Source organism: Balaenoptera borealis (assembly GCF_965194805.1).
Source record: "Balaenoptera borealis genome assembly, chromosome: 20".
Taxonomy (NCBI): domain Eukaryota; kingdom Metazoa; phylum Chordata; class Mammalia; order Artiodactyla; family Balaenopteridae; genus Balaenoptera; species Balaenoptera borealis.
Genome location: NC_138879.1, coordinates 25,213,091 through 25,235,979, shown reverse-complemented (window position 1 = coordinate 25,235,979; position 22,889 = coordinate 25,213,091). Strand labels below are relative to the sequence as shown.

The 22,889-nt window shown below is 42.4% G+C and overlaps 1 protein-coding gene across 2 annotated transcripts; it reads left to right on the top strand.

The window, feature by feature from the left end:
- The first annotated feature begins 222 nt into the window (after positions 1–222).
- CALCOCO2 (calcium binding and coiled-coil domain 2) lies at positions 223–21,907 on the top strand. 2 transcript variants are annotated; one of them, XM_082373167.1, is made up of 13 exons: positions 223–311; positions 6,879–7,068; positions 11,271–11,373; positions 11,530–11,663; positions 12,472–12,597; positions 13,449–13,537; positions 13,917–13,986; positions 14,494–14,616; positions 14,918–15,004; positions 17,526–17,621; positions 19,200–19,335; positions 20,335–20,363; positions 20,877–21,907. In XM_082373167.1, the coding sequence occupies exons 2-13, from the start codon at positions 6,889–6,891 to the stop codon at positions 21,048–21,050; spliced, it is 1,347 nt and encodes a 448-aa protein (XP_082229293.1). In that variant the 5' UTR covers positions 223–311; positions 6,879–6,888; the 3' UTR covers positions 21,051–21,907. The 2 variants fall into 2 exon arrangements, with proteins under 2 accessions (XP_082229293.1, XP_082229294.1); XM_082373168.1 differs by having other exon boundaries at positions 245–330.
- The last annotated feature ends 982 nt before the right edge of the window (positions 21,908–22,889 follow it).

Below are 22,889 nucleotides of genomic sequence, written 5' to 3'. Positions count from 1 at the left end.
TAAAAGAAAAAAAAAATTTTTTTTTTAAAGTAAGGTAAATGGCTCTTTCTAGGGGAAGAAGTAGTAGGCTCCTTGGGATGTGATCTTTGCTCCGGACAGGGGAAAACCATACAGGGCTGCGGAGCAACCCTGGGGCCCAGTCACCTAAACACTACAAGTCCCCAAAAGCACCGCGGTGAGGGCGGGGCTTGCTGACCGTTATGACGTAGTGGGCGGGGTCAGACGGGACAGCTCTGCCCTGGGTTTTCAGCCCCGCCCCTGTCCCTTTCCCCGCCCCGTTGCTGTGGCGCCGCCGCTGGCTGCAGCCCCTGGTGAGTCCCTGGAGTGAAGGTAGGCAATTAGGGACAGTTGGGCCCTCGGGTTCCCCGACTTCACACATCCAGTCCTGAGAAAGGGCCATGGGCGGGCAGTGGGGCGGCTGGTTTCGGTTTTCACCTCCTTCCATTCTTTCTAGGGTGACCGTAAGTGAAAGTGGCGTCATGGGGCCCCTGGAGCCCCTCCGCGGCCTTGGAGGGTTGAGGGCAGTTTTTTCCCCGAGGAGGGCAGGGCTTCAGTGCCCGGAGCCGGGTGGGCGGCTCCTGGGGCAGAAGGAACCCTCTGACCCGAGTGAGGGTCTTTAAGTCATGGCGTCATGCCCCGCCCCCCCCTCGCCGGCCGAGGTCGTGCTGGTTCCTTAATCCCCGTGCTTGACGTCATTGGTGGCTGTGGCCGAGGGCGGACCTTGCCCAGTCACCCTAGGCAAGTTACTTTCTCTTTGGGCCTCAATTTCCCAGTCTTGATCCCTCAAGCCCCCTTCCTTCAGTTGAGGCCGTTTGTAATTGGAGGAGATGTTCTAGAAGACCGAGAAGAAAGAGCACTTGGGGTGTGGTGACCTGCTTCTTTACCGTTGATCTCCGGTAGCCCCTCCCTCCCCACCATCCCTCCCCATCTCCCCCACCCCAATTTAGTTTGGGGCTAATGTTCCCACTCTAATTTATTATGATTTCAACCCCTCCTGGACATTTAAACTTTTTTCTATCACTTGGATTCTTTGCTTCTGATGTAAGCCAACAAGTGGCCATGGTTGGAGCTGAGTAGAATAATACAAAAGCTATGTATTATAACATCTCCACTATTACAAAAACTGTTAAAAGCAAAAGACTTTTAATACAATAGGTCTTTGTAGATTATGTAGAGCGCATGATTAAGGAATATCCAGGTGACTCACTTTCACAGATACTTTCAGAGGGCCTCTATTTGAAACTCTACCCTTTTGCAGAAATGACAACTGTGGAGTGGAAAGGACCCTAAGAAAGGTAGTAAGAGTTACGTAACACTAACAAGTCATGTGGTCTTTGGAGTCAGATAGTACAAATAGGGCTCTTTAAAATTTTTGACTGTGCTTATTAATATAATACCATGCTTCCTCATTTTCTTAGATGAAAAGACAGTTAAACTCTTTCATTTCCTTTTTCCTTCACCTGGGATCATCATTATAGCTGGAAAGTTTCTTAGAGATTTTCTTGCCTGATCCATGTGTTTTACGGATGAGGAAACTGAGGCCTAAAAAGAGGTAGTGTGACTTGGCCAAGATCTCAGAGCTAGTTAGTGGCAGAACTAAGACAGGAACCCAGGTCCCTTGGCTCCTAGCTTAGTCCCCTTTCTACTACACTTCAAACACTGTCACTACCCATGTCACTTCAAGGGTTAGCAGAATCACGCTTTTCACAGAAAAAGTATAAAATCTCAGTAAAGTAAAATGGAATAAAATGGAGATTTAGTCCACAGCTTTGAGCTTTTCGCAGTTTCTCCTGGTTGCCCAGAACAGTTTTTCTGTTCTTCCCTAGTACTTTTGGCACTGTGGTGTTGTGGTATGTGGGATGAAGGCTGCTTAGAATAAGCTGGGCAACTAATTCAAACAGTTGTTAATGAATTAGGTATTAAAAGTCTCCTGGGGGACAAAATTTACTTAAGGCACTAGAAAGATTTTAGGTAAGGAACTGGAATGAACTTGGAAAATTTGGATTAGAGCAAGTGGCTCTCATAATTTGAGGACCAGTGACTATGTGTCTTTGCTTTTGCTCCGCATCTCAGGGCCATCTACACATCCATAATATCTATTGTCAGTGTTCTCTAAAGGGTAGTTTTGTGGAAGCATCTATTCCAGGGCCAGGGGGAGTGGAACTCAAATCAGTTCATCCATTTTGCTAATTGCTAGTAGTTTAGAAACTTAAGTAAGCAGAAGGATGAAGGAATTAGGTTGAATGTGTGTTTAGTTTTTACTTATTTTTGTTTTTACTATTCCCAAATGAAGAACTGATTGGCATTTCTCTCTCGGCTGTGGATTCATTTGGTTTCCTTCTGTGAATTGATCCAGAGAAACTTATCTATAGTCTTCACTTCTCTTGAAAAATGTGCCCACTGATATAAAAGGCTAATGCAAAAATGTTGGGCATTCTTTGTGCTAGAATTTTAGTTTTTGTTGCTGTCGTTTTATAAGGTTATTCTTTGTGGTTCAGCATACATGAGGAAAAATCTTTAGGAAAATTGGTGAGTTGATTTGGTTGAATATTTGCACTGTTAGAACCTAAACCAGAAAGCTTAAAAAAAAAAAAAAAAAAGCTTAACATTTTTCAATTTTTCTGCTAAAAAGCATATCAGCGTAGTTTACAGATTCATTCAGAAAGAGCAGGAGTAGAACTGGCTGTTTGTTCCTTCAGGAGAATATAAGAGAATCTGTGCCCTCATGGAACAGTCCTGGGAGTACTGTATTAGACTTGAGAAGCTCATTAGATGAAAATGTGTCAGGTTTTCTTAGAAGCCAGGAGCCAGTTCAGGAGACTCATTTTAAAATATATTGCCTGTTATTGCCTTCCTCCTCTGAGGACCCTAATCATTTTGGAAACTGAGCTGAAAAAAAAAGAAAAAGTAACAACTGTGTCAGAGTCCAAGTAAAGTGCCTCTGACAGTTTGTGGAATCTCTGCATTATTTTCCCATGTTTGATGGTTTGTTTTTAAAATTTTCTATTTGTTTTCCCTGGTCACTCTTTATATGGCCAGTCTTTGATTTGAGGGTAGGAGTGAGGAATTAAGTGGGGTACCATTCCATGACTTCTAGGGAGCCTAATTCATCCCACTGCCTTTTAATGACTCTAGGTTTCTAAATTTAACATTTGCTCTTTTTGTATTTCTTCTCTCTTCCTTGTCTCTGTGGATATTGCCAGAATTAGAAGTGGATGGTGGACAGGTTCTATAGTGGGAAGAGTGGTTAAAGGAGGGGAGCTGATGCTTAAATCATTCTTATTTTCCTTCCGCATCCTTCCTGCCCGCCCCCGCCATGAACAGTCATTTCTAGACTGCTTTGTCAGAAAGGCAATTTCCCAAGCCGTTGTTGGAGCCCATTTCTCCCAGGGAATTTTATCGCTGGGAGGAAGTATAAGCTTTAAGGGTCACTGACCTTAAAAATCAGTAGATAGCTTCCTTCCAGGAAAAGTTGAATGAGATACCTCCTCACTGACCCAGTTCAGATTGACATGGTTATGCTCTAGGTTTACCCATGGCCTTTTCTAAAAGTCGTTGGCTTTGGTAAGAAGCAGAAAAGCCACTATTGTTCTTCGCTCTACCTCCTCAAACCCTTCTGCAGTCTTGGCAGAAGAGTTTTTTATTTCAAGAATGATTGAGTTCCGAACACCCAGAGTGCCATTGGGTGCCCCCTGAGTCCTTCTGGGAGTGTGATGAGATCTCTGAAATGGGAAACTTCATGGAGTCTGTTACATTTTTGATAAGCAAGGAACCAAGGCTGTTGACTTTTCCATACAGATGTTAGGTTTTCAGATGAATGACAAGAGATAAAGTTTCCATTGGCTGTACACTCAAGCCTCAGAATATGAGCTCTTTCATGTCATTTTGTGTATGTATGCTGTCCTTTCTTCAGTGAGATTCTTTCAGGATCTCAGTTCCCCAACCAGAGGTTGAACCCGAACCACAGCAGTGAAAGCCCAGAATCCTAACCACTAGGCCACCAGGGAACTCCCTCCTCATCCTATTTTAGAAAAGAGAAAGCTGAGAAACAGCAGCTTCTCCAAAGGTACCCAACAAATTAAGAGCAGGATTAAAGATAAGAATTAGCCCCACCATCATTCACACCATTGTTTACCTACAAAGCCCCTTCCTTTCACTTTTTGATGAATTGCATACATATCTTATTCATTCATTTATTCAATGAGTAAGTACTATGAGTACATAGCAATAAGTGATTGCTATGGGCTAGTTGTTTTGTTGTGTATATAGTGGTGATAGTGTTATGAAGGAAGAGAACAGGGAGTATGATGGTATTTAGGTTAATTGAGAGACAGGCCCTGAATTCACTCTTACCTGAGTGTTCTCATGATCCACAGTAAAGGACAGATTAAGTCACATGCTCAGATAAAAGGTGCTCCAGGCTTAGGACAGAGGGGCTATGCTGGCCTCAGTGTGACTGAAGACCACTAGGAAAGACAGGGGTCTGCGAGCTGAGAAACCTCCCTGCCCAACCTCCCACAGCATCCAACAGATCAGTAGTCAACGGCTTATCATGAGGAACAAGTACTGGCCTAGACTGGAATGTGACCTCTTTCTTCCTTAGAAAAACTGATCTCAGGTTTGAGGTTGAGGATGTGGCCAAACTGTGTCACAAACCAGAAAGCTAGTACCTTTCTTAGTTCCTTAGCTCAGTCTCGAGAACAGACAGTTGAGTGCCTCAAAGTCCTCTTACCTTCTCTGTGAAAAAATTGACTTCTGGGGTAGCTGGAAGAGGAGGCCTGTTTGCTTAGAGTTCAAAATAAAACCAGGAAATTAGTGGGGTGGGGCAGAGCTAGAAGAGCTACTGTGTTTTTTTGGTTATTGTACTTACTATTTTTTTAAGGGGTGTGTGTGTGTGTATGTGTGTACAGTCTTCCAACATGTTCTAACAGCTGAATTTGTAAGATACCAGGTAGTAGTATTTGCAAATGTACAGCTGTTTCTTCATCTGCTGTGTAGAGCTGCAGTATTGTTTTCATTTCCCAGTAGAACTCTGGATTGAGAAACATAGACTCACTAAATGCATTTAGAAGACAGGGCATGTGGCTTTTGAGGGGCAGGAAGTATCAGGTCCCGACAATTCAAAAGACTTTGTTTCTTCTGTGTATTGTTTTTATCTCCCCAATAGTTCCCATCCTTGATCACATTTTATCTGTACTATGACCTAGAAAGGTGAAATACAGCTTAATATCCCCATTTTATAGATAGGGATCCAAACTTGCTTGCTGTCCTCCAAACATGGGCTGCATTTTTCCGTTTCTTTGCTTTTATGCATGCTGCTTCATTCATCTGGAATTTCCTCACCCCCCAAACACATTTGTCAGAATTCTAATCTTCCTTGAGGGCTTATCTAGGATTCTACTCACTCCTCGAAGCTTTTCTTCATTTTCCTAACCAGTTTCATCTCTCTCTCTTTTGAACCCAAGAGCATTTTGCACTTACTCTTATTTGGCAGTCACTTAAATTCTCATCTAACCTCCATATCGGATTGGGACTCTTTTGAGAGCAAAGACTGACAGAAAAGAAAAAAAACACAAACGTAATAGTCACTAACATCTGTTAAACCCTCTCTTTATCCAGACTTTGTGCAAGTGCTTTATTCTGTCACTCAGCCTTTACTTTGTGTGAATTGCCTACTCTATGGCAGGTACTGATTTAAGGACTAGACACTGTACATTGCAGGCATACCTATCTGCTTCACAGATACTATTTTTTTTTTTTACAAAATTGAAAGTTTGTGGCAACCCTACCTTGAGCAAGTCTGTTGGCGCCATTTTTCTAACTGCATTTGCTCACTTCATGTCTCTGTGTCACATTTTGATAGTTCTCACAATATTTCAGACTTTTTCATTATTATTATATTTGTTATGGTGCTCTGTGATCAGTGGTCTTTGATGTTACTTTTGGAAATTTTTGGCATTTTTTAGCAATAAAGTTTTTTAATTAACGTATGTACATTTTTTTTAGACATAATGCTACTGCACACTTAATAGACTACAGTATAGTGTAAACATAACTTTCATATGCACTGGGAAACCAAAAAAATTGTGTGACTCGCTTTATTGAGGTATGTGCTTTATTGAGATGGTCTGGAACTGAACTTGCAATGTCTCCGAGGTATGCCTGTGTTTCAATTAATGCTCACAAAAAAAAGAATGAGGTAGATGTTATTGGCCCCATTTTACAGATGAGGAACCATGCGCAGAGTCCAGTTAAGTAAATTACCCAAGGGCATGCGTTTAATAGGTGATGAAGCTGGAATTTGAACTCCAACAGTTTGATTTCTGAACCCACGCTCGTCACCACTGCATGTCAAATAATCTTCTCTCATCCCTATCTTTCTTTCTGCACCCATCCCCAACTCCTAGCAGAGTGCCTTAATATATAGAAGGACCCGATAATTCCAGGATAAATGAAATTGAATAGAGAAGCTGAAATCTAGAGAAATTGACATTCCAAAAGTCACAGGGCTTGTTGGAATGAAAAATCTAGAATCTAAGTCTTAACAGTTCCCAGCTCAGGAACCTCTAGGCTGTCTTACTAAGGCATTTAGAAGAAGGGGAGCAAACTAGCTGTGAGCAGAGAACAAGGGTATGTGAGGGTGATGGTGCCTGTGGTGAAGAGGTCACAGAGACTCAGAAAATTCTTACAGCACAGGAAGTTATGAATGCAAAGTGGCTCATAGTGAAACCGAAAGCAAGTTGTGTGATCTCAATACTTGTCAGGCTTTTGCTTTTCCTGACTTGCCCCGAACTGAATGTTCCCTGGGTGAGAGCCCAGAAATTTCCAGCATTTGACAACCCTTTTTGAGCCTTATTCTATCCCATATCTCATAACAGGACCCCTACCATGGAAGAGACAATAGAAGATCCCCCCACATCAGCTGTCTTGCTGGACCATTGTCATTTCTCTCAGGTCATCTTTAACAGTGTGGAGAAGTTCTACGTCCCTGGAGGGGACATCACATGCTATTACACCCTCACCCAGCATTTCATTCCCCGTCGAAAGGATTGGATTGGCATCTTTAGAGTAAGTGGTTAATTTAGTACCAAGTGACTGGGAACTAGAGGTGAATCTTAGTTACCTGAGTGTGTGTCTGTCTCTGTATTATAAGCATTTTGCACATATGTGTGGCCAATGTTAAAATCCTAAACTAAGCTCCCTAGCACTTCTCCCTACACACACCAGCATGTGCTGTAGGACTCAAATTTTAATTTCAGTCTTAAGCTAAAATAAGATAGCAAATCATACAATCCACAAGTTTTATTATACTTTCAAAAACCAAATGTAAATGTTTTTTAAATTATCCTATTTTGAAATATTCACCTGTGACTTGACTGGGGTAGGTGGCCCCTTACATAATTTCTGTGAATTTAAACGTCACTTGCTTACTTAGTACAGTGTTTAATTTGTTTTAATATAAGTATTACAAATCTGGAAAGGATGTTGAAAATTTACCTTGTCCTATATCTTGCACCCAAGAAGTTTGTTCCTGAATAAGCGTGTCTTGCTTCTTTGTGAAGATTGCCAAGAACGGAAAGTTTATGAGCTCCCTCGGTTTCCTCTTCCAGTGTCTAATCACCCTGTCAGTTCACGTACAGAAATGGTACTTTTTATTATAGTCAACTTACTCTCTAGCTCCTCTTCTTTCCCCCTCTGTATCTCTGTCTCTGACATCCCGTCACGCACAAACACACACATACATGCACACTCTCGTTCACTCACTCACACACCATAATGACAAATCGTCCTATTTACAGAGACAGAGATAAAGGTCAAACGTAAGTAACTTACACTGCTGAGTCCCAACATAAGTGACCTTTGTTTTGACACCTCAGTATGTCATGTGCTTGTTTACCAATGCTGTTCATCCTAAAATCAGACATCGTTCTTGAGTGCACTGTGTAGGAGCTGATGCTAATTCACATTTCCTCATCGAATTCCTTTTCCTTAATTGTTTGGAATTCCAAGCTAAGTGATAGAACGATGGAAGCTGGAGGTAACAAGGCTGGTGTTTAGAGGTGGGGGTAGTGGACAACCGGAGGGACAGCCGGAACAACTTCCAGTGAGGACTTCACTCTAAACCAAATGAGAGTCTTATGCTTTTTATTTATTTATTTTGTTTTTATAAATTTTTATTTATTTATTTGGCTGCATTGGGTCTTCGTTGCTGCGCGAGGTTTTTCTCTAGTTGCGGCGAGCAGGTGCTACTTTTTGTTGCGGTGTGTGGGCTTCTCATTGCAGTGGCTTCTCTTGTTGCGGAGCACGGGCTCTAGGCACGCGGGCTTCAGTAGTTGTGGCACGCAGACTCAGTAGTTGTGGCTCCTCGGCTCTAGAGCGCAGGCTCAGTAGTTGTGGTGCACAGGCTTAGTTGCCCCGCGGCATGTGGGACCTTCCCGGACCAGGGCTTGAACCCCTGTCCCCTGCATTGGCAGGTGTATTCTTAACCACTGCCCCACCAGGGAAGTCCCGAAAGTCTTATTCTTTTTAAAAACAAATGTTTAAAAGCATTGTTTTTAAATGCATCTATACTTCATTCATTTCAGAGGTATTGCATACCACAATAAGGAAATTGTGGTTAACCCAGAGGTTCATTGTCCACAAAGCTATTGATTTGAACACCTACCCTAAAGTGTGCAAGAAAAGTTTAAGACTAATAAAGAGAGAACACAAACTTTTTGAGAACATATGATGTGCTAGGTCTTTGATGAGGGGGTGTGTGTGTGTGTGTGTTTTCTAATTTAATCCTTACAGCACAGCAGCCCCCTGAGGTAAGTAGTAGTATTGCTTGTGCACAGATGAATAAAGTGAATGTACTTAAGATGGTGACCTTCCCAAGGTCTCCTAGCGGTGAAGCAAGTTTGTTTGACTCCCAAACCTCTGCTTTTCTTCCTCTTTTCTGCTGAATTCCTTTGAACAACAGATGGTCAGTTAGAGAATTAAGGGCTGACTGTAAAGTTGTGTGCTTCCTAGCTCACTTCTAAAGTGCTCCTGGTGTTCTTGCAGTGTAGTCTTACTCATACCCCTCAACCCCTCATCTGCCCTAACACCACTGGTTCCCAGCAGCAAGTAGGCACTCACAAATGTTTCTGCACGTGCAATATGCTACATCTTCTCCATAGAGTGAAAGCTACCACCAGTGATAAAGCCGAAAGTGGATGGGAGTTAGCTTTTCTTCCTTCAGTGTAGAGCCCTGTGCTCCATACTCTCCTTTACCCGGGCATTTATGCGATGTTCCAAGGTTTCAGGAAGGGGAAATGTCATACCACAAGAGGCAGGCTGGGACTAGGACTGCTCAGATGGAGGAGCCAAGGACAGAAATTGCAGGTGACTAGAAGTTGCTTCCTTGTTCCAAGGCAGCAGTAATTCTTAGGCCTTCCTAGATGATATTTTGGTCACAGTGCATTAAGAAACTCCAGGATGTGAATGAAGACTCCATAAAATTCCTGCTTCCTGTACCTCCGCAGGTGTCAGTGGCTCAGAGGTGCTTACAGCAACGGGGTGGGTGTTAATGAGACACTAAAACATGCCCTAGTATGTGTGATGCACTTACAGCCTTTTCAACCCTGCTCTGATTCCTTAGTATAGGAACATGGAATTTATTTTTAGTTCTTTTTCTTCCCACTGGGCTCAGGCAGGGTCACAATACGGCAATAAATGTAATTTTGCTTATTTGCTAAGTATTCTCCCCTTGAAGACACAATGGCTCCTTTTCTATTCTCCGGTATACTCTTATCTTCCAGATAGGATTTGAGCCGTCTTTTACCCCTCTTCACATTTAGTGAGAATATTTTCCACTTAGCCAGCTTTCTGCTCTGAGGCATATTTTACAGTATCTTTATATCTTATGACTTACTGCATTCCATACCTAGAAGGGGCCTTTATGACTACCAGATTGTTGTTATCTTTATCACCAAAAAGCCTTCATTAAACATGCATTAAGAAAAACACTGGGGGCTTCCCTGGTGGCGCAGTGGTTGAGAATCCGCCTGCCAATGCAGGGGACACGGGTTCGAGCCCAGGTCTGGGAAGATCCCACATGTCGCGGAGCAACTAGGCCCGTGAGCCACGCCTACTGAGCCTGCGCGTCTGGAGCTTGTGCTCCGCAACAAGAGAGGCCGCAATAGTGAGAGGCCCGCGCACCGCGATGAAGGGTGGCCCCCGCTCGCCGCAACTAGAGAAAGCCCTCGCACAGAAACGAAGACCCAACACAGCCAAAAATAAATGAATAAATTAATTAATTAAAAAAAAAAAAAAAAAAGAAAAACACTGAAGAAAGAAAACTCTACAGGTTGGACTGAGTTATCTGGTACCTCATAGTCTAAGAACTCTCTTGTCCATCCAACCCCAACACACACATTATTTTTATTTTTATTTTATTTATTTATTTTTTAAAAATAAATTTATTTATTTATTTATTCATTTTTGGCTGCGTTGGGTCTTTGTTGCTGCACGCGGGCTTTCTCTAGTTGGGGCGAGCAGGGGCTACTCTTCGTTGTGGTGCGCGGGCTTCGCATTGCGGTGACTTCTCTTGTTGCGGAGCACGGGCTCTAGGCGCGCAGGCTCAGTAGTTGTGGCTCGCGGGCTCTAGAGCGCAGGCTCAGTAGTTGTGGCGCACAGGCTTAGTTGCTCCGCGGCATGTGGGGTCTTCCCAGACCAGGGCTCGAACCCATGACCCCTGCATTGGCAGGCGGATTCTTAACCACTGTGCCACCAGGGAAGTCCTCACACACATTATTTTTAAAATGCACTTTTAAACGCAGTGATATAACCGGGTTGGTATAAGTGACAAGACTGAATTGGACACAGGAGAGGACGAACCAGTGGAGAGGGCAGATCAGAAGTGCTTTCTGATTAAGAAATTCCAAGAACACTGTTGTAGGAAAATAGCAGGATCAAGGTTCACAATCCCACAACTTTTTTCCCAATCACTCTCAGTTCTATGTCTGACTTGGAGATACAATATTTGGAACTCTTGTCCTGGGTGTTGAATGGCCAGTTTTTGTTTCCTTCTAAGACAAGTAATTTAGACTGTGTGTGTGCATACCAGTTTTTAATTGTATATATAGTTATCATAAGTCAAAAAACAAGATTTGATCCATTGTGGGTAGATCTTATCATAATGAACTTACTCTATTGTAAAATCCACGTAACAAAAAGTGCATTTTAAGAAGACATGGCCCAAATCTGAGCACTTTCAGATGCTGAACAAGAGCCTCTTGTCATTGCAGGTGGGATGGAAGACAACCCGTGAGTACTACACCTTCATGTGGGTTACTTTGCCCGTTGACCTAAACAGCAAACCTGCCAAACAGCAGGAGGTCCAGTTCAAAGGTGAGAAAAATACTGGATCAAAGGTAGAAGACAGCTAGCAGCCAAGACTAATTAATTCCCTTGAGCTTGAGCTTTCTGGGGTAGATAAAAGACTTCCAGATTTTTAGTTTTCTGAATAGACCTTATTTTGGATTAAAAATCATGTTCTGTTTTCAGCTTATTACCTGCCCAAGGATGATGAGTATTACCAGTTCTGCTATGTGGATCAGGATGGTGTGGTCCGGGGGGCAAGTATCCCTTTCCAGTTCCGTCCAGAAAATGAGGAGGACATCCTGGTTGTTACCACTCAGGTCTGTAAGCGTCTCATCGCAATCCCTTCCTGCCATTAAGAGGAGCAATTCCAGGATAGGGTAGAACTTCAGTCAGTAAGCCTTTATTGAATGGCTAACAGATAACTGTTGGGAAAATGTTATACAGTACCCATTCAAACCCACCATTCCTAAGGGAATGACTTAGGAATGTTAACAAGAATCATAACAATAAGTGATTTCTCCTTTCTCTAAAACTTCTGTAACTCAGTTGACATTCAGTTATTTAACTTTCCCAGTTACTTAATTTTTGTCATCTGCACATCTTATCACCATAGTAAATTTTATAAGCTCCTTTGAGGAGAGACACACCAAATAGTCTTCTTTGTATCTCTCAGATTCTTTGCTTACTCAGTTATTTAACAGGACACCTACTTCCATCCAACACTCTGGTAGGCACTAGGGATGTAGTGAAGAATCAATTAAAACCCTGTCCCAGTCTCAAGGAGCTAAGTCTGAGAGGAGAGACAAACAATATTAAGTGTTTGCAAGAAAAAACTATGTTCTTTTGTCATTTCCCCTTTTGACTTTTTGTGGCCTTAATTTTGTTTATCTTTCTTTCTTGGTAATGGCAGCCTCAGTGCTGCAATTATACAGGCACACCTCTCTTACCCCCTTCCCTACATACTGAGGGGCTGCTTCCACTTGGGGTACACAGATGTCAATACAGTGAGTGGGAATCAGCTAGACCCTAACCATCCCAGCCTATGGGAATTTTCTGTTAGAGGGACTTGAATATCCATTGAGCTATAAAGGGCCAAATCTGAGTTTATGGAACGTTCTTTCGTAGGGCGAGGTGGAAGAGATTGAGCAGCACAACAAGGAGCTCTGCAAAGAAAACAAGCAGCTGAAGGACAGCTGTGTCGGCCTCCAGAAGCAGAACTCAGACACGCAGGCCGAGCTCCAAAGGAAGCAGGTACGGCTGCTGGTTAAAGGTGAACTGGGAGGATGGAGATCAGAATCATTTTCTGTTTTTCTTGTGATCTCACGCCCTGATACTAATACCTGGCACAGATTTTAGTATATTAGATATTTCCTTTTTATTGTTTACATATTGAAATGATATTTTGATTTAATGGATTATATACTATTAGTAAAATAATTTCATCTATTTCTTTTTACTTTTTTTAATGTTGCTACTAAAATTTTTAAATTATGTATGTGGCTTTCATGAATTAATTGGACAGCACGTTTCTAGGAGAAAAGCACCTTTATTTTGCCCACTGCTGTGTCTGCAGTGCCAGAACAGTGTCTGGTGTGTAATAGGCACTCATTAAATATTTGTTTAATGAATTAATGGACAAATATAAGCTCTACTAGAAGAGAAATTCGGTAGATGTATTTTTTCTTCCTTTTTTTAATTGAGTTGTAGTTGATTTACAATGTTGTGTTAGTTTCAGGTGTACAGCAAAGTGATTCAGTTATAGATATATATATATATTAGATACTTTTCCCTTATAGGTTATTACAAAATATTGAGTATTGTTCCCTGTGCTATACAGTAGGTTCATGTTGGCTATTTATTTTATATATAGTAGTGTGTATATGTTAATCCCAAACTCCTAAGGTAGATGTATTTTTAATATGGAAAGAACATATTAAGAACATTTTAATATAGAAATCCTTTTACTTGGATATTTCATTCACTGCTGTGTCATGCTATATGCCTGACGTATAATAAGTGCTCAATAAATATTTGTTGGCTGCCTGAGATACTAAACACTGTCTTAGAGAAATGTTAAGTCCCTTTGATGTTTCAATCTACAGGAGGAGCTAGAAACCCTAAAGAGCATCAATAAGAAATTGGAACAGACGATGAAAGAGCAGAAGGACTGTTGGGAGACAGAGCTTCTTCAGTGAGTGTGACTCTTGAATAGGAGGAGCTGCTGTATCATAGACACCCTTAGGCAGGGTCCGATTAGATTTTAGAACAGTCTTCCTGTTATGACAGTGATAGGTATGATTCTCCCTCTTTGATTCAGGAGCTCTTTGATTCTAGGTTAGAGAATTAGTATCAGAATTTAAGGACAAATGACCTGAATTCAAGTATTAACGTTAAGTATTGAACACTTGCAGTTTGAGGTCAGGAAGCCAAAATAGGACTGAAGAAGAGACTAGTGGATTTAAAAATAACTCTGCAGGCTTAGGGCCAAGGCAGCCTTAAATCGTTTAAGGTCTGGGGGAGCTGACCTAGAATCAGTATTTTTTTTCACTTAGTCATCTCCACTTCCACAGGCTGAAAGAACAAAACCAGAAGATGTCCTCAGAAAATGAGAAGATGGGAGTCAGAGTGGATCAGCTTCAGGTAGGTAATGCCAAACCTTTGCCAAAGTATATTTTCTTAGCCTTGCCACCACTCCACTGTGGTGGCCCAGGAAGATGCAGCTCATCGTACTGAGTGCCTAGTGGTGCACCTCTCAGAGCATCACACTACAGTTTCAGGGTGTGTGTTTTCCGTTCTTGGCCCTCCACACCCTTTTTAACTTTTCTTTTAGCTACAAAATCCTTTCAAGCAAAATCTTACTAAAAAGCCTGGAATGTAAAGCAGGTAGCAGCAGAACTGCTCTCTTTTTTAGGAAGCTGTGCCTTAAAGAGGGGCTTTAAAGGGTGGTTTGTCAAATTTTACTCAGTTGAGTCTTAGATTCTTAGGTGTAAGGTAGAGCAGAAGAGTGAAGAAGTTCTTAGAGATATTTGGCAGTTGGGAGTTGCTGGGGAACACACATCTCTTTATGTTACTGTACATTTAAAAGCATTGTTCCTGTTTAGTTTTCCTTCTTTTTTATTTTGGTTATATTCACCATTTTTGCTTTAGGCCCAGCTGTCAACTCAAGAGAAAGAAATGGAGAAGCTTGTTCAGGGAGTTCAAGATAAAACAGAGCAGTTGGAGCACCTGAAAAAGGAAAATGGCCAGCTCTTTCTCAGTTTAACTGAACAGGTAGAGTCATGGAACAAAATATTTTTAGGCATTTGTGAAAAAATACATACATTGTTCTTTCTTGGCTCTATCATATACCTGGGTGTCACTGGCTGCGGGAAAGGTCTCAGGGGAAGCCATCTGAAATGAGATATCTAACAGCTTTTCTTAGAAACTAATAAGAGAAGACTTGCTTTTCTCTCTGCACCCTGCTCGCTCATTAGCTCAGCAGGCCTTTCCCCAGTGTGTGCGCACATGTGCTTGTGCGTGTGCGTGTGTGTGTGTTTTCCCAGCAGTGGTACTGAAATCTGTTTTTGTGCAGAGGGAACATCAGAAGGAGCTCGAATGGACAGTGGAGGAGATGAAGCAGAAAGAAACTACTGCAGCGAAGAAACAACAGGAGTTAACGGCATGTCTGTCTTTGGATGGCTATGTGGGAGGGAGCCTAAAGAAGGGATAGGGCCTATTTTCAAGGGATGGACAGGATAAATGACACAGATTAGAACAGCATTTACCTCTGGACTTTCTTCTCTCTACCCAAAGGGACAGAGAATCTGCCATTTACAGACTGTTTAGGAGAAGTGGGCATTTCTAATATGTGACGAGTGAACAGGAATATTGGAAGTTAAACTTCATGAGAGGTTGTAGTAAATAGAGCCTTGGGCTAGGAATCACACAGAATAACCCCTACCCCCTTCTTAAAGAGTTTTTGTCGGGGCAGACAAATTAATGATTGTAAAATGAGCTCTACAATTAGAAAATATTATAGTAGTCAAACAAATTTTGTTATAATTAATATAATGTTAGCAATTATCATCATTATAAATTATTCTGAGCTATGTAATATAGTAATGAAAGCCTAATTAACTAATAATTTCCTATAATATATTGTTGGAAACGAGGCCTCATGGTGATAACAAGTGCCTAGTAGCTCCATTTTCTGAACTGTTGTAAGGACATGAGAAATCCTGATGTGTGGAGAATATCCAGTTACTGGGAATGTAACTCATATCCTCTATGCATCATTCATTTATTCAATCATTATCCAATCGATTATTGAGTACCTACTGTATATAAGATACTGTGTATTTTAGCTTGATATAATAAAGAATAGATGCAACACAGTTTGAAAATCATCAACTCACAGGTTAAGTAGAGCCCACAGGAATGTTTTATTTGTTCTAGATGGTGTTTTTTAAAAAACTGATTTGGTGACCAACACTTAAAAATGGGAACATTTCCCGTTAAAAGAAATTTGTATTTCCAGCTTTTTGAAAAATCAGAGGCTCTGGCAACATATGAGCCGACACTCCCGCCCAGTAGCGGTATCTGGAGCTGAGTAGCTGCTGACCCTTTAGATGGGTCACGCGTTCCCCATGTGGCTGCAGTCCTCATTGTTTTGTTGCATCCCACTCCTTCATTCAGTTCCATTACTTGCCAGGCCCCTGTTGGCACTTTTCAGTTTGTGACCTCTGATGTAACAAAGAAATCTGCTTTAAATAATCTATAGCCATTCAAAGGTTTGAACCTCCTTGGTTTTCATGGAATACTTTTCAAGATCCAGGGGCTCCCCAGCTGTCTGATAGCAATTCTTTATTCCTCATGCATCCAAAAGGCCCCTAACTGAGGACTATGTATCTTAGGCTTCAGGAGCCTAGGAACAAGAAAACAGCAGTGGAGGAGCAGTTAGTACAAGAGGTGGAACGCCTAAAGGCAAAGGTAGAGGCTGGGAAAGCCTGTTTCTTAGAGAAGTACAGAGTGTCAACGGCTCCACAAACAGATCAGGCAACTCAGGGCTGCTGCATGGGTAGGCGACAGAGATGAGGGGCCCAGGAAGCAAAGGGTGTGAAGGTTTGTGGTTCCTGGACCAAGCCCAGAGGATTGTGCACCCTCGTTAAGGAGAATACACCCTCTGCTAAAAAGAGAGATGAAGTATGGGGCCAGAAACCAGCCTGGAGATCCCCAGAAATAGAGGCCCCAGCTCAGCCGTGGGTCTCAGGGAAGGTTTTTATAACCACTGAGCAGACAGACTGACAGTTTCTGTACAGACTCAGATAGTGCTCTCTTACTTCTGCCTTTTGAGGAAGTGAAGCAGGACCAGAAGAGCCAGCAGGAGCCAGTGGGGATGGGGAGCCAGGAGCCTGCAGTCAGCACTGTCGTCGGGTAGCCCCTTTCGCGTTACTATCTCAGGGTCAGCTAGAAGCGCACAGCAGTTTGGGCACCAGCATTCAAATAAAAAATCTTGAAAAAAACCCCACAACTAGTAGGATTAACTTAAAGTGTTTTTGTGAGGTATTCGCATGTGTATATATATAGGCAGGTGTCGGGAAGTGCTGAAGCCATGCCTATGAGTTTTGGCTCCATGAAACTAGTCAGGTGAACCCATCATACTAGGAAGCCCAGGACCCCAGTCTGGGTTCCTTGTAGCCTTGGATAAATGCCTTCCAGGGTTCCTTCTTCCTCAGTGTAACTTGAGTCCACATGCCTGTCTTCACACTGGGAGGGAGTCACACCAGCCTAACTCAGTGCTTCACGCTGGGTTGAGTGAGATGTTTATTCAAGACAAAGAAGATGATTGTTTCCATGGTTGCGTGGGGTTAAAAAAAGCTCAGTTTATCCCTAATTCTGTTAAGCCAGTCTTGAGGTTTCCCCCAAGCTAACTCTTTCTCTCTTTGGTCACTTACTCCCAGCTAAACCAAAAGAAACTGGCATCTTGATGCCAGCCCAAGCCTTCAGGCATTTTGTTAAGTCATTTTTCTGTAAGTCAGCATCACCTCCATGGTACCACTCCTCCCTACCCCCATTTCCTTCTCCACCACCTCAGTCCCACCACTTTGGAAAGCCAGATGCTCTATGATCTCCTTGTTTTACCCCACCTTGGATCCAGACTGCAATAGGTGGTCCTAATCCTAATTTTTTTTTTTTGACAGGACCAGAACTTTGACTTGTCAAAAAGACTGAGTGAGAACAAGATTATGTATAATGTTCTGCAGAAAGAGAAAGAGAGAATGGAAGAAGAAAATGATGTAAGTGTGTAAAAGAGTTTTAAAGGGAAGGAAAGAGTTTTAAAGGGAAGGAAGGAGAGTTTTAAAGGGTGACCCAGAGATGTGGTGATAACATAAAAAGTTAAACAAAAGAGCCCTTTCTGGGACATTGGATGGGACAGTTGCTCCCAAACAAAGAGTACCTTTCATCTGGTTTCCTAATCTACCGCAAAACCCATTCTTTGTTCTGTAACTGAAGCGTGTTTGGCGTGGCAGTAGTGACCTTGAAAGGAACAGCCTTGATGAAGATCTAACTTATTATTTTTGCTTTTAACTCCACAGCTATTGTAAGTATTGTCTTTGGGGAGTAATATCCTACATCATTTTTATGCTAGCTGAGGGACCCTTTTCCTTCAGCACAACTTTTGTCTTTTTCTCTGCTGCCAAACCAGGAGCAGAAGTGGTGGTCTGTACCAGTGCTGGACCCATGGTAGGCCCCAAATAAATACTATGCATTCATTCATTCATCAGTTCATTCTTTCATCCAACCAGTATTTATTTTCTGCTGTATGCTAAACACATTATTATTGATTGATTGAGGATGATGGCAGCAAATAAAAAGGTTGAGCTTGAAGTCATTCTCACATTCTTGCTGGCATCAAAGAGCAGGTGTCCATGCATTCTGGCTGCTCCTCCGATCTACACCTCCAGCCATTCTCCATCTCTACCCTCTCCATAACCCTTCTGGGCTGTGCCTTCAAGTGATCATTTCTACCTTTGATTATATCGTTTATGCCAATGTGTTTCAATTTTCCAGAAAGACTTTGGGGTCTGTTTCTGGTCCTGTCATTCTCATCCTCTTGATTTAGTTAGCTGTACCTTGACTTTGAAATAGTGTGGGCTGGGGGTGGGGAAAGGGTGTGCAGAAGATGGGGAAGGAAGAATGCACACAACTTGCAGCAAGAAGAAAAAGATCTGATATTTGGAAGCTTTGTTAAGAACTAGAGTAAAACCCTCTTAAGATGTTAAGAGGAAATTTACTGATTTTCTTTTTTCTAAGAACTTTAAATGTTGCCTGTCCCCCTTGTGGCTTGATCTCTTACATTCTTTCTCTCTCGCATTCCCTCCCTCTCTTTTTTCTTCCTTCTCACTCTCTGTTGGCATATCCATTTGATGGGATAAAACATGAAGAGGGAAAATTATATCAGATGAATATTCACACTATGTAAGAAAATAGTTCTAGGAAGGAGACTAAAAGAACCATTCTGCTCTCAATAATGTGTAACAGTTTCAATCTTAATATAGCTCCCACCACCCTCACATATCCATACAACTTCTGTACCCCCTTCAGTTGGTGTGTATTTAAAGATTTTAAATTCCTTTTTGCATTCATTCTAAATAAAATACAATACATATTTAAATTCAGATATTAAGAACTCACATCTTTGGAATACTGAGGCTGCTGCTTCCCCTTTTGAAGAATGATGGTTTATCATTTCTTGGGCTTCTCCAGTGCCACATTGTTAATTGAGAACTACCTGTAATGGGCATCCCTGGCCAGTTCCTTGTGGCCATTTGTTGTTGTCTTTTAACATGTCTCTGTAAATACTCTATCCTTAGCTTTTGAAGATGGAGAACAGCACACTGCTGAGTTACATGGGTCTGAATTATGACTCTTTGCCTTATCAAGCGCCTACTTCGAATCAAGGAGCTGCAAGACAAAACCCAGGACTTGTCTATGGAAACCCATATTCTGGTAAGGCAACTTTGCCATTCGAGCTGGAGGCCCCTGCTTGCATCCCTTTCCTCCAATAAATTTTTTTATCTGAAATGCTAATTAAGACCAGCCTCATTGTTAAGACTTGTTGGGCAGAAGCTGAGTACCCAACAGAAAGACTGCCAGGCAAGAAGTGTTAATTGAGAAATAAATCTGAATCTAGAAGACACAGATCAGATCATTCGCCTAGAGGCAGCAGACACAAATTGAGTCCCGTGGCTATATTCCAAATACATAAATCAGAGAAATGTCTCTGTGTAGAAGATACATACATCTAAAGCTGAGGAAGCTAATTAAGATTTGGAACTGGAAGCACGAGAGGCGGACCGTGCCGCCAGGACGGGCTGTTAGGCAGCCACCCCCGTGGCCTGACCAAGGGTAGCAGGGACGTGCTCAGAGACTCCTGAGTGGAAATGGGGTGACAACCCGTCTTGTCATTGAAGGACCCGGGGTCAGATGTCTTTGCCAAACACGGAACTTTCCTCCTTTTTTGTCTCCAAAAGCGATATGAGACCTCATTTGCTTTTTTGCGACAGTTTAAAGCAGTCCTGTTCTCTTAACAGTCACAATCTGATCTTTGCAACAGGCAGGGGTACAAGTTTATTTTTCCTTAAAAATATTTTTAAACATTTCATTTAAAAAATGACTGTGTGGATTTGGTCTTAAAATCTATTCTCAGACTATTTCCGTGTTAAATTGTTACTGTTTTCATTAAAATCTCATTTTCTCCACACTGGAAATAGGTTTATTGTTTTTTCTGATTATATAATGGCTACTGAAAATGCCACTTCATTATTTTTTCCTCTTTTCCCGCTATCCTTGACCTAGATCCCCTCTATCAAAGTAGATGGTATATATGAGAGCTAAAGAATCAGAAGGGGAACAATGAGGGCTACAAAAAACAGCTGCTAGAACACAGCTGGAGAATGCATTCTAGGGATGCATTTCATTGAATGAAATCTTTTTTATTACCTTCAGGTATCCAAGAAAGTTCTGCCCCCAGCCTGGTAAGTATTGGATTCATGAGATTGCCCACATCAGACCGTTGGGAAAATTTCCCTTCCCGCTCCATCCAGTTCTTGGGAGAACCATAGGGAGACGGGTTCACTGTGATAACTCCAGAAGTCAGCAGGGTCAATTTGGTCAGTGCCGAAAGCTGAGAGAGCCTGTTAGGGCAGGGAGAAGAAAACACAGTTCATCCATCAGTGTTCCACTGAAGATTTTCACCTGTGAATTGAATTTGGTAGCAGGACTGGGGAGGAGATATGGACCAGGCAGGTAGCCAAACAAGGTATGTCCAGTGCCCCTTCCAGGCAATGTTACATCCTTTCAATCCTAGGGTTAGAGAAATGCCCCAGTGAGTATCTCCAAATGTGAATTTGTTCATTCATCCTCTATTTCTTGATCACGTACCATCTGCCAAGCATTATGCTAGGTGCTGAGGGTATAGTAGAAAGTGAGACACAGTCTCTGCCACATATAGCTTACATTCGGACTGACCTCTTTGCTCTTCCTCCCAGCTCTCCATCAAGAAATGCCCCACCTGCAAATCAGACTTTCCTGATGACTTGTTTGATCACACCTTGGAGCAGCACATGCAGACCCTTAGTTTGAATTGTCCAATTTGTGACAAGGCCTTCCCAGCAAAAGAGAAGCAGATCTTTGAAGACCATGTGTTCTGCCACACTCTCTAAGTGTCCCAGCCTCTTGGATCTATACTGTACATGGATTTCATAGAGTAGAACCTATAGCTTCTACTATGAGTTATGACCCAAGATCCTGCCTAACCTGAATTATTAGGGATTTACTTAGTCCTGCTGCCCTATAGGTGGAGTCATGTCGATTATCTGAAGCATAGTGTTAAGGGCTGTTACTTCCATCCTTGTGGGTTAGTACCTTTTAAGTCACATAACTCCAGCTGTGTCAGCCTCTCAACTAAAATGCCCATTCTTCTGAGGGTCTCCAGCGTAAAGGCCCTGGGATGGAGCTGACCTGGCTATTCACAGCAGGCCTGACTCGAGTACTAAGTGAGTAGTTTTCCAGGTTGTCCCACTGTCATTCAGGGTCAGACCTTGAGTGTGTTTGTACTCAGTCGTCAGTCCTAACCCTGGGACTGGCGACTGATCAGAGGTTGAGAATTTCTTCCTCCTCCTCAGGCCTCCTTCTCCAGCTGATTTAGAATAGTCAAAAATGGCATGGCAGAGAACCCAGACATCCAGTTTGGATACCAAAGGTTTCTCATCTTGATTTCCCAGCTCCCAACAGAAGCATTCCTGAACTATGGACATGAAATATTATTTCACTCACAGAAAGTCTTTCTCTCTGGATACCTCTGACTGGCATTTTCTACTCTGGTTTTTTCCCGTGCACATAACTATTATTGTTGTAAGTCCTTTCTTAATGGTTAGTGGGATTTGTTAGAAACTGTATGGGTTTGCAACTTTCTGAGCAGGTGAGTTTGGATAAGTTAGAATGAGAACTATTGTTAATCGCTTTAATACTAAAAATAAACTAGTCCTCTACTTCAGGGACTTTGGTAGTTTAAAATAAACCTTGAGTTCATGTTTTTTTATTTTTAAGCTTGTGGGGAAAGTATAATCAAAAGGATTGTCGGAATTATAGACCCCACCAAAGATTTCTCTTCACCTGTCTTAACTAGTCAACAAAAGAGTGTCCTGGCCATTATCTTGAGGTGGAGAGGGAGGTGACGAAGCATTAGTTTGAGAAATCTGGAGCCCTGACTTTCTTGTTCTAACTTTCTGTGCATTTTTGAAACGGTGTGGATTTGGGCACCTTTTGTGAACTAACTTCAGTTCCCTCCATCCAGATCTGCCTAATTGAACTATAAGACAGCAATTCCGTTTTCTCCACCCAGGGACTGGACAAATGGAAATGGCTCCAGGCAGTCAGCCAGCTGGTCACTGTAGAGACTTTTACAGAAACTTTTGAATGATGTGAAACATGATGTTGTGCATCAGGCTGAGCCAACTATAGCTCTGCATTCCTTCTGGGGTTTTCCCTGACGTGACTGAAGTTAGGCCTTCGACTAACTGTATTGTCCTGGTCACAGCTCCTCACCTTTATTTCTCCTTTGATAAAATGAAGATGAAACTATATTCCCCCTCCTTCTCCCGTATCACCGTTTCGATATGATGTCTCTTGGACTCATAAGCCTTTGCCCCGTAAGAATCAGCTGTGACATTAAGACAAAGTCTAGAATAGAAATATAGGACTTCCCTGGTGGTGCAGTGGTTAAGAATCCGCCTGCCAGTGCAGGGGACAAGGGTTGGATCCCTGGTCTGGGGAGTTCCCACATGCCCCGGAGCAACTAAGCCCGTGTGCCACAACTACTGAGCCCACATGCCGCAACTACTGAAGCCTGCGTGCCTAGAGCCCGTGCTTCGCAACAAGAGAAGCCAGGGCAATGAGAAGCCCGTGCACCGCAATGAAGAGTAGCCCCCGCTCACCGCAACTAGAGAAAGCCCACGCGCAGCAACGAAGACCCAACGCAGCCAAAAAATGAATGAATGAAT